General features: G+C 35.7%; 1 protein-coding gene across 1 annotated transcript; it reads left to right on the top strand.

Annotated features, from left to right (window-relative positions):
* Window positions 1–4868: 4868 nt before the first annotated feature.
* On the top strand, window positions 4869–12554 carry LOC145124568 (putative methyltransferase PMT15). The gene is made up of 5 exons (XM_079059970.1): window positions 4869–5487; window positions 5768–5783; window positions 11486–11696; window positions 11779–12077; window positions 12293–12554. Exons 1-4 carry the CDS (start codon window positions 4898–4900, stop codon window positions 12024–12026), a joined length of 1065 nt encoding a protein of 354 aa, XP_078916096.1. The 5' UTR covers window positions 4869–4897; the 3' UTR covers window positions 12027–12077; window positions 12293–12554.
* Window positions 12555–12704: the final 150 nt, after the last annotated feature.

Here is a 12704-nt window from a genome sequence, read left to right as displayed (position 1 = left end):
CTCCCTCTCTCTCTCTCTAAAAAACACAACACATGTGACTGTAACGAACAACAACACATCACCAAACTATAATCATACGAACTTATTTGTGGGTTTTTTTTTTATCCTTTACATGTTTCATCAATGGTGTCGAACAGATATGTATCGTATATGTATCGTATTTCATCAGTTTAAGGATGAAGAAAAGCAATATATGTTGGAGTATTTATCTTGGCAAATAAAAGAATTCAAAATAAAGCTGACCAGTCAATAGGAGCTGCACGATGTGCTGCTAGTGTGTTTACTTGGTCCTTAGCTATGCATGTGTATCTAGCTACTGCATGTGGGTTTACCTAGTCTTAGCTTTTTGTTACTTAGCTTATTCTGTTCCTATTTTCTAATCATTTAGTTATTTCCTTCCCTGTATTTAAAGCCACTTTGGCCTCATGAATAAAGCATTCAATTCGTGTGAGCAAATATACCGATTGTTAACATATCAATTTGGTATCAGAGCAAATTCTATCACAAAAGAGAGTAGCAATGATGAATGATGATAAGGTGAAGGTACATGTCTTTGACGGCCACTATGAACACTGGAGTGAGATGATGGAAAATTTGTTGCGTGCAAAACAAGTGTGGAATCTAATCGATCCAGAAATTAGAGAGTCAGTCGTCGGAATTGCCCAAAGCGAAGCAGAGAAGAAGAAGTTGGAGGAATTACGAATGAAGGATCTGCAGGTCAAGCACTACCTGTATCAGGCAATCGATCGAGTCACTTTCGAGTAGATCTTGGATAGAAAGACTTCAAAGTCGGTGTGGGACTCCATGAAACAAAGATTCGCAGGGAATGAAAGAGTAAAGAGGTCTATGCTGCAGAAACTTTGAAGGGATTTTGAAGTTCTCGAGATGAAGACCAGTGAAACCATCTCTGAGTACTTTGGTAGGGTCTTGGCAATTTCGAACCAGATGAGAAGCAATGGGGAATTGGTAGCTGATGTCAAAATTGTCGAAAAGATCCTTAGAACTCTAGCTGACAAATACATGTATGTGGTGGTTTCAATTGAAGAGTCAATAAACGTTCAAGAAATGTCCATTGAAGAACTGCAGAGCACCTTGGTGGTCCACGAGCAGAAATTCAAAAGGGTTGAAAGGGAAGACGATCAAGCATTGAAGGTTGAAATTGGACTCAGTCCAAATGGTAGTCCAAATGGTCTTGGAAGAGGTAGAGGTCGGTCCAACAGTAGAGGAAGAGGAAGGGGACGAGGGCGGTTGTCATTCAACAAAGAAACGATATAATGTTACAATTGCCACAAGTTGGTACACTATTCCTATGAATGCCCTCACCCTAAGGAAGCAAACTATGTTGGGTTTGATGATAAGGAAGAAGTCATGCTCATGGCAGAAATAAATGTAGAAAAGACTGCACTCATGGCAGATTCAAGTGAGGAGAACAAAGGCATGTTGTGGTTTTTGGATTCAGGTTGTTCTAATCACATGTGTGGAAACAAGGACAGGTTCATTAATCTTGACTCTGATTTCTCAAACTCTGTTAAGTTGGGAAATAACACACGTATGATGGTAGTTGGAAAAGTAAGTGTAAGGTTGTTCCTGAATGGATCAACATACGTGATTAATGATGTGTACTATGTCCCAGACCTCAAGAATAATCTTCTCAGCATAGGGCAACTTCAGCAAAAGGGATTATCCTTTCTTTTTCAATTGGATGTCTGTAAAGTGTTTCATCAAGATAAAGGCCTGATTTTTCAAAGCTATATGAGCACAAATCGAATGTTCCCAATCAGTGAGGAGTTAGATGTTGTCAATGAACAAAAGACAGAAGGATGCATGTATACTAGTGATGAAGGTAATGCTAAACTATGGCATGAAAGGATGGGGCATCTCAACAATACAAGCATGGAGAAACTTCAAGTGAAGAGTATGGTTCGTGACCTTCCCAAGTTTCCTATCAATAAAACTATGTGTGGAGATTGCATGGTAGGAAAGCATGCCAAAAAGGCCATCCCAAAGACAAGCAACTGGAGAGCAACAGAACCCCTGGAGCTAATACATTCGGATATCTGTGGGCCAATAACCCCTGCATCTCATACTGGAAATAGGTACTTTCTAAGCTTCATTGATGATTACAGTCGCAAGGGTTGGGTGTATTTTCTGACAGAGAAATCTCAAGTCCTCGAAAGCTTTAAGCAGTTCAAAAGGAGAGTTGAAACTAAAACAGGGAAGGTTGTTAAAGCTCTTAGAACAGATAGAGGTGGAGAATACCTATCAGATGCATTTAAAGCGTTTTGCTCAGAACATGGCATTAAGAGACAACTCACAACCAGTTTCTCACCTCAGCAAAACGGGATTGCTGAAAGAAAAAATCGAACAGTTATCAACATGGTAGTGTCGATGATAGCAGCCAAACACATGCCAAAGAAGTTTTGGGGAGAGGCAACACTGTGGAGTTTTTATGTTTTGAACAAATGTCCAACAAAATCTCTTTCAAACATGACCCCTCAAGAAGCTTGGAGTGGAATCAAGCCAACAGTTCATCATTTTCGTGTTTGGGGATGCCTAGCTCATGTGCACATTCCTAAACAAAAAAGAACTAAACTTGATGATAAAAGATTTGTTTTTATTCTAACATGAGTTAGTGAAGAATCAAAGGCGTATAGGCTGATTGATCCACATACACTAAAGGTGATTGTAAGCAAGGATGTTGTTTTTGAAGAACACAAGTCCTGGAACTGGAATCAAACAAAAGAAGGTGAAGATGAGAAAGAAATCATGCGGGGTGATTATGACTTTCTTGAAGATGATTATGAGTTCGTGAATAATCATCATCAATATCAAATTAATGAAGATTGGCAAGATGAGAACATTGAAGATTCCAGTCCTGTGATTGCTGATTCTGGTACTATCAGTCCAACAATCGGGGAAGGAAGGCCACAAAGGTTAAGAAGACCTCCCACTTACCTAAATAACTATTTTGCAGGTGATGATCTAGAATTAAACTCTGATGAAGATGAATTGAACATCACTGATCTCATCCACCAAGATCCCATTAGCTATGAAGAGACGGTTAAGGATGAGAAGTGGTAGAAGGCCATGGATCTCGAAATTCAAGCAATCGAAAAAAATCGAACCTGGCAACCGGTAGATCTGCCAAAGGGTACTAAATGTATTGGTGTTAAGTGGGTGTTCAAAACAAAACTAAATGAAAAAGGAGAGGTCGAGAAATATAAGGCAATATTGGTTGCGAGAGGGTATGGTCAAGAATACGGAGTCGACTGTGTAGAAGTCTATGCTCCAGTTGCTCGGATGGATACAATTCGATTGATGATAGCTATAGCAGCACAAAGGGGATGGAACATCTATCAGATGGATGTAAAATCGACCTTTCTCCATGGAACTTTGGAAGAAGATGTTTACGTACATCAGCCACAAGGATACATAATCAAGAACACACGAGCACAAGGTGTACAAACTTCAAAAAAGCTTTATACGGGCTTAAACAGGCCCCTAGAGCTTGGTTTAGTCGAATTGAAGCATACTTTATCAGTGAAGGTTTCACAAGAAGCAGTTCAGAACACACCTTGTTCATCAAAAGAACATCAGATGGAAAATTGTTGTTCGTAAACATATATGTCGATGATCTTCTTTATACAGGTAATGATGAACAGATGATGGAAGAGTTCAAGTGTTCAATGAAGGGTGAGTTTGAGATGACAGATCTAGGGAAGATGAGATACTTCTTGGGAATAGAAGTGTTACAAACCACAATTGGAATTCATGTCTCACAACAAAAATATGCAGTTGAAATTCTTAGTCGTTTTAACAAGCTAAATTGCAATGCATTAATAAATCCAATTGTTCCTGGGTGTAAGTTGAAACTGGAAGAAGGCGACCTTGTTGATGAGACCATGTTCAAGAGCTTGGTGGGAAGCCTGATGTACATCACCACCACTAGACCGGATATTCAATTTGTGACAAGTTACATTATCCGCTTTATGTCTAAGTCAACCAACCTTCACTTTGCAGCTGCAAAGAGGGTGCTACGATACCTTCAAGGAACCTTAGACTATGGCATCTGGTACAAAAGAGGAGGAAGTGGGAGAATGGAAGTGTTCACAGATAGTGACTTCGTTGGAGATTGGAATGACCGGAAGAGTACGTCCGGATATTTGGTACTGTGGGATGGAGCTGCAATCACTTGGTCATCAAAGAAACAGAGAATTGTTGCTCTGTCTTCCACAGAAGCTGAGTATGTTGCAGCAACAGCCTGTGCATGTCAAGTTGTTTGGCTTCAAGGAATTCTTGAAGAACTTGGAGCAAAGCAAGAAGGAAGCACAGTGATCAAATGTGATAATACCTCAACAATTAAGTTGTCAAAAAACCCAGTTTTTCATGGCAGGTGCAAGCATATTAGGGTAAAATTTAATTTTCTTCGTGATTTGGTTGGAGAAGGAACAGTAGAGTTGAGGCATGTTGGAACTAAAGAACAAATGGCTGACATCTTCACTAAACCTCTGCACCGTGATATGCTTGTGAAGCTGAGAGAAAGGCTTGGAGTATGTTCATTGGAAGACAAACAAGACATGAATGTCTAGTTTGAGGGAAGGTTTGTTGGAGTATTTATATTGGCAAATAAAAGAATTCAAAATAAAGCTGACCAGTCAACAACAGCTGCACGTGTGCTGCTAGTGTGTTTACTTGGTCCTTAGCTATGCACGTGTATCTAGCTACTGCACGTGGGTTTACCTAGTCTTAGTTTTTTGTTACTTAGCTTTTTCTGTTCCTATTTTCTTGTCATTTAGTTATTTCCTTCCCTGTATTTAAAGCCACTTTGGCCTCATGAATAAAGCATTCAATTCGTGTGAGCAAATATACCAATTGTTAACATATCAATATATTCTTCATGGCTCCCACCACCGTCTTATGCTCGTGTTCTTATCTACTCGGAAACTGGAAACTCGCCAACATCGCCACCGACTTCCGCCGTTCTACTCCCTGGAACATTCATTCAAATGCCATCAGTGCCATCAGGACACAAACTCCACTTGATTTCAATCCGCACCACATATCCGATGACCTTTTAAACGCTTTACCGGTGGCGCGTGTGAAACATATCCCGCCGTGTATACCGAAATTCAGCGAGTACACGTCGTGCGAGGATGTTGACCGATCTTTAAAGTTTGACCGGGAGAGACTGGTGTATAGAGAGAGACACTGTCCGGAGAAATCGGAGGTGTTGAAGTGTAGAATTCTGGCGCCGTACGGATACCGGCAACCATTCCGGTGGTCGGGGAGCCGTGACGCGGCGTGGTATGCTAACGTGCCGCATAAGCATTTGACGGTGGAGATGGCCGGTCAGAATTGGGTGCGGTTTAAGGGCGACCGGTTTACTTTCCCCGGCGGCGGAACCATGTTCCCGAACAGCGCCGACGCCTACATTGACGATATTGGAAAATTGATCAATCTCCGGGATGGGTCGATCAGGACTGCCATCAGTGGCGGATCCAAGATAGAAATTAACCGGGGTCCATCATATTAAAAAAAATAATAATAAAATTACAACACTTTGAAATTTTAGGATATTTATAGTTTTTTTCAACAAAAAAAATTCAATGAGAGACTTTTCTTGTAAGAGTGGGTGCCATTGAGGGTGTTTCTTAGTAAAAGGAAAATTATTTAAGGGTACATATGGTAATATTATGGCTCTAATCCTCTTCCAAGTGGGGTGCTTGGACCCCACCTCTAACAAGCTGGCTCCGCCACTAACTGCCATTGATACCGGTTGTGGGGTATGTAACTCGAATCTTTTTGTTCGGATACGTTTGATAAACCTATTTTTTTAATCAATAATTATATGAAAATATTATAAAAACTTTATTTTATCAGAAAAATACGGAGTTTGGTGAAATTTGATCAGAAGTGTGATGAATTATGAGTAAGATATATATAATTTTTTGTTTAAAACTATATTTATACTTCAAGTATGACCAAATATCCCTTTTAACCAAACTTTAGGTTATACATATTGATATTTTTGAAACTTAATAATCTTATTTTTGTAAATTTTATATGTTTGATTTTGAAGTAGATAATAATCTATTTATATTCTTCTATTTAAGTACAGTTTATACTAGAGACGGCACACATTTTAATTTTAATAAACATCGTTATCTATCGCATGCCGATGTTGAGAATTATTGCCTGTTCAAAGGGTTTACCCATCATACGATTATTACGTATTTATGTAATGTTTTTTTGTGGTTGGCAAAACTGTTATTGACTGTTGTATAAAATAAATACCATGCTTAAAACATTCAATTTTTACAAAGTATATATATATATTAAAAAGTAAACATGCATATCTAAAGTACATACACTTAGATTATACTTAAACGCATGCATTTTTGGTTGTTTGTATATCCAAAATATAGTTATATACTAGTAGATATCTAAAATACATAACTATTAATATAGTTATTGATCATTTTCTCTCTATTTTTATTGTTTAATTAAATATTTAAATTTCACATAAAATCATCAAATAAAAAATAAAAATCGTAGGTAATCATGGATGTGGTAGTAGTTAGTCATGGAAAATTTAGTCAAAGTGGTTGATCTTTATTATTTCATTATTTTTAATATAAAATATACAAGTTTTATTTTTACACATATTTTAATGAGAGTAGTCGGTGAATAAATTAAATGCAGAACTGTCATTTCATAAGGTAAATTAAATATCTAAAGTATTTAGTTAATAAATTAAAATGGAAAAAAAGAATCATGAGTAAAGATCAGTGTCCATATGTCATCAATACATTATAAGGATTGTTGAGTAAATTTGGATTATAATTATACTTGATCAGTTATGAGGCTGACACATGTGCAATCAGGCTATCCAAATATCGTAGGGGTTAAAAATTAAAAAGATTTGAAAAAGTCAGGACAAAAACATGAGAGGAAAACTTAGGTACAAAATAAAAAAAAATAGAAAAAACTTAACACCCAAATCATACAAACAACAAAAATTCAGGAATAAAAAATTAAAAATATCTCATTTTTACTGTCATTGATATATATATATATATATATATATATATATATATATATATATATATATATATATATATATATATATATATATATATATATATATATATATTGCAGAACTCATTAGGCGTTCTCAGGGTGGCCGACTAGCGTCTAACGAGTATTCGGTTTAGGCGGAAAATATTCGGATTTAATAAATTATATAAAATTAATTTTAGAAAAATTATTTATATAACAAGTTTATTAAAAGTTATAACAAAATAAATTAATATCAATATCAATTATAGATTTTTTTCTAAAAAAAAGTCAAATTTTCTGAGTTTTTTTGATTTTGACCGAATTTGAGCCAATTTTGACCAAATTTGATCGATTCTGAACTTTTTGGCCGATTCCTAATTAGGCGCTTCGGCCCCTACCCGATTCTGATTAATCGGCTGTCTAGGTTGTCAAAAACATTTGAACTTATCTCTATATGACTTGGGTTATTTTGTTTTTACTAACTATTGTGTGCCAGAATGCACAGATCTGGACCACCGGACGGAATAGAATCAAAGGTCATGATCTGAGGGTCTATGATACTAGAATATGATAACATGTACCATATAATCACACAAATTTCAGCATAAGGGAAATTTTAGTCAATTAACCTATATTAAAAAAGGAAATTTTCGAATTTTTAGGGATAATTAATTCCTTTATTTTTAAAATTTTGAATATTTTTAATTAATTCAAGTTTAAAAATCCGATTTTATTTTGTCAGAATGACAGATGCCAACCATGAACTAGTAAATATATTTTCGATTTTATTCTGTCAGAATAACATAATGCCAATCGTAAACTACTAAATACATTCTGAAAGAATACACAAAATAGATTCTTGAACTAATAATATACCAAATAATTAATTGTGATTCTTTGAATAATAACAATATTCTGAAAGAATAACAAATGTAATTCTTAAAAAATAACAACATTCTTAAACATTGAGTATGATCATTCTTTAATTCATTCTCCAAGCCTTTACCATCAGTTCTTCAAACCATTCTTCAAGCCATTTCTATCACAAATTCTGTTAGAATGCAACAGTAAAATTCTGTTAGAATACATTATCAACATATAAATATTAAAATTTTATCAAAATAAAACAGTAAAATTCTAGCAGAATTTATTATCAACATATAAATAATTAACCAAAACCATAATCGGAAGACATGAATAAAAAAAATTAACAAATTTTTATCCTCTCAATTTATTAACAATCAAATGAATAACAGATATCTAACCATGGGTTTTATCCTTTCATGTTACTTGCAATTTCTATGACTTTATATATTCTGACAGAATATACAGAATATGATATAATACATAGAATATATTCTGGCAAAATACATAGATATACATAATATGATTTCAACTATGTATTTTATCGAACACGTGGTGTGCTTCTTCAGTTTCTTCAAAAAAAATTAGTGAGAGTCTTAGCAATCATCATGTCGCCATTGATGGAAACATCCATGGAGTTGATAACTCCTTCCGTACATTATCGCTTGGTTCTGAACATCGCTTCTCTTCTTTCTTTCGCCACTGAAACAACATGTTGTCTTCTCCTTTGTACAGGCGCATTCCCAACTGCAGTTTCAAATAAATAAAATTGAAATCACTTGTCAAATTCGAACTCATTCAATCGTTCATAAAAAGGGTCAGATTCATCCACACGACATGAAATGGATTCATCGCTATATCATCACAATCAACAGAAATAACTGGAAGAGAGAAAAACCAGAGTCAAATTCCATGTGCTATGAACTGTAGAGAAAGAAAGCATGCCTGTATTCTTGATCGGTGGCAGCGTTCAACGGTGGTGGCGGAGTCGATCGGTGTTGGGTGAAAGCCGGAGAGAATGGAAAATGGGTGAAGGGATTGACGGCAATTGTAATTTTCAAGCGTAGGGTTTTTTGGGTTTGACTTTGATATCCCATATTTAAAGGGATGATAAATATATTAATTATCTACCATATTTAAATATGCCAAGATTACTATAATACCCTTAAATGATTTATTATTTTCTGAATTCTCATTGGTGCACACAGGCACACAATAGTTGTCAAAAACATTTGAACCTATATATATATATATATATATATATATATATATATATATATATATATATATATATATATATATATAAGAAAAAACATCATAAATGGTCCCTGTGGTTACCCAAAATCTGAAGTTTAGTCCCCGTGGTTTAAAAACCTCATAGATGGTCCCTGTGGTTTCAAAACTTTTAACAAGTGGTCCTTTTCGCTAACTCCGTTAGCATTTAACCGTTAAGTGAAGGGTATTTCTGTCATTTCACAACCACAATGACCATTTATGATGTTTTGCCTTATTTTTTTTTAAAAAAAGGAAAAAAAATATAATTATTTAATATTAAATTTCCCCACCCTCTCTCTCTCTCATTCTCCTTCTCTCCCTCTCTCTCTCTCTCTCTCTCTCTCTCTCTCTCTCTCTCTAAACCCTCGATCAGATCCTAAAAGGCACCACCACCCAGAATTCCTTAGCCGCCTCCGTCTTCCACACAAGAAATAATGGTGACTGAGATCTCTCATTCCTTCCTCCCATTGTCGCATCGCCTCCAGACGGTGTCACCTCCTTCCTCGACTTCTCGATTCTGCCTCCTAATCTAGATTCATGATGTGGAATTTGCGAGTCTTCAATCAAATTTTCAACTATTATTATCAATCTTCTACTACTACTGCTCATCATCGATTCAATCCTAGTCTCGAAAATTGAGATTTCATGTTGTGGAATTCGTGAGTAATTCACTCAATTTGGAAGATCTGGTTAATTTGATCCCGATATCTTATTGTATTCCTTCCACTTTGATTGATCATTCCACTCTGTGAATCTACACTTGATGAAGCAACCGATCATTCAATCAATTGTTTCTTTTTCTTGATTAGAAATCTGATGATATGATTACCTTTACAAGGTTGTATTCACAGGTTACAACTAATAGGGGATGGGGCCATCGTCTTCATCAATTCGAGAAGGGAAAAAAACACGCAAGAAGCAGAAAAGGTTTGGTGTGGAAGATCTGTTGTCGAGACCAGCGATCCTGTTTGTCCGACGAGTTCGTTTCTTCCTTGGTATTTAACCCAACAATGGGACTGTGGGAACGAAGGGAAGACAATAATGACCAAGGGAGGGTGCTACGCGACGTTGGTGAGCTCGAAGGGTGGTATGGGAGGTCGGGGTTGGTCGTAATCACGAAGGGAAGAGCTGGGGATCAGGTAGGCTACTACACCGTCGGGATGGAGGCAGCCTTTTCTTGGCCGGTGGTGAAGAAAAACGGGAAGGGAAGAGAGAAGTGAGGGTAGAGAGAGAGAGAGAGAGAGAGAGAGAGAGAGAGAGAGAAAAGGAGAATGAGAGAGAGAGAGGGTGGAGCCATTTAATATTAAATAATTATATTTTTTTCTTTTTTTTTAAAATAAGGCAAATCATCAGAATCGGTCCCTGTGGTTGTGAAATGACAGAAATGTCCTTCACTTAACGGTTAAATGCTAACGGAGTTAGCGAAAATGATCATTTGTTAAAAGTTTTGAAACCACAGGGACCATCTATAAGGTTTTTAAACCGATGACTAAACTTCAGATTTTGGGTAACCACAGGGACCATTTATGATGTTTTTTCTATATATAATTTGAATTAGGTTCGATTCTTTGAATTTAATGGTTTGTTGCAAAACTTGGAAAAGTGTTTGGTTCAATGGATTGGACTGTCAATTATACTTTTATATCTTCTTAAATAGGGCTGTCAATTATACTTTTATATCTTCTTAAATGTCCATTTGGAAGGAAAGCAAATTGGAAATGGAAACTACTCACTTTTATATCTTCTTAAATAGGGCTGTCAGTTATACTCTATTTTTGTCATTGTTTATTATAAACAATTTTTTTTTTAGAAATTTGTACAACTTTATTTTTAATATTATTTGAAAATTTATCAAATTATGCATGCATAAGTTAGTAAAAAAAAAAAAAGCAACAATAATTCATATATTGCTAGAAAAAAGTGGTAGCATCGTTGCATAATCCGTAAAAAGTCCACTTCGCCCCATACATTAGTATATAGGATTTACCCTTTGGATATTGAGATTACAATGTTGATTATATATCATAATGAAAAGGAAAATAAGTAGTTAATAATTACTCTACAATTTCAAGAGTATAATATATACTTTAATAGCAATACTTTGTCATTTTATAGTCTCTAGAAACCTTCTATAAAAGATATTTGTTTCAACTATTATACGATATCACAACTTTCAATTTTAAATTAAGGCGAAAGTTAATATTTTCTTTTTGGTATAAATGGTTACTACTTCCACGTTAATTGTTTCCATGTCACAATGTGCTTTAATATTCTTTTCTTTTTGCAGGTTGCTAGTTTAGGAGCATACCTTTTATCTAGAAACATTTTAACAATGTCATTTGCACCAAAAGACACTCATATTGCTCAAGTACAATTCGCACTTGAACGAGGAGTTCCTGCTTTAATTGGCATTCTTGCTTCGATTCGGTTACCTTACCCTTCTAGAGCTTTTGATATGGCACATTGTTCTCGTTGCCTCATCCCATGGGGACAGTACGGTAATTAACCACCTCTACATATATTATGAGATAGTTTATACGTAAGATATGGAAAAAAGTTATGATTTAATGTGTTTTGCAGATGGCTTGTATTTAATAGAAGTTGATAGAGTTTTACGTCTAGGAGGATATTGGATCCTCTCGGGCCCACCTATCAACTGGGAAAGGCATTGGAAGGGTTGGGACAAAACAGCGGAACAATTCAAAGGAGAACAAGATGTGATTGAAAGCGTGGCGAAAAGCCTATGTTGGAAAAAGCTAATTCAAAAAGGACGATATTGCCATTTGGCAAAAGCCTACGAATCATGCTCATGGCAAAATCAATCGTAAAATCTTCAAGAAACCACAATTTTGCCAAGATCAAGATCCCGACATGGCTTGGTAATATCAACAAAACTTTGATCGATTATATGTTATATGTTATATGTTGTGGTCCCAGGTTCAGACTATTGCATCCCCTTGATGACACTTTATTTTACATATCCATGTTGATCATGGAACCATTGGTGGAGGCACTAAGAGTAGTTTTTACCTTTTAATTTCATATATATGTTACATGTAGTTTGTGTTATTTATGACAAAATTATCCTTTGTAGGTATACGAAGTTGGAGACATGTTTAACTCCACTACCGGATGTCTCCAATATCAGAGAGACATCCGGTGGTGGGCCAGTGGCAAAATGGCCACAAAGATTAACGTCAACCCCACCAAGAATCATTTCTGGTAGTGTTGGAGAAATTACAGAAGAGGTTTACATAAACGATACAAATCTTTGGAGGACAAGGTTATCATATTACAAGACACCAGATCAACAACTAGCAGAGAAGGGGCGGTATCGTAATTTACTAGATATGAATTCTTACAAAATTGGTATTTTTTTTTTTTAATATTTCCCTTGTTTTACATAAATTTATATGGTTCTTATCTTTCAAATTGTCATATTTAATGATCATTATTTGTTGCCTAGGTGCGAGGCGATGTCTACTTATCCAAGAACATATGATTTC

Source organism: Lactuca virosa, chromosome 7 (genome assembly GCF_052849685.1).
Source record: "Lactuca virosa cultivar CGN04683 chromosome 7, Lactuca_virosa_CGN04683_v6, whole genome shotgun sequence".
Lineage (NCBI taxonomy): Eukaryota > Viridiplantae > Streptophyta > Magnoliopsida > Asterales > Asteraceae > Lactuca > Lactuca virosa.
Note: the sequence above shows the minus strand (reverse complement) of the source record. Positions and strands in the feature narration are given on the sequence as shown.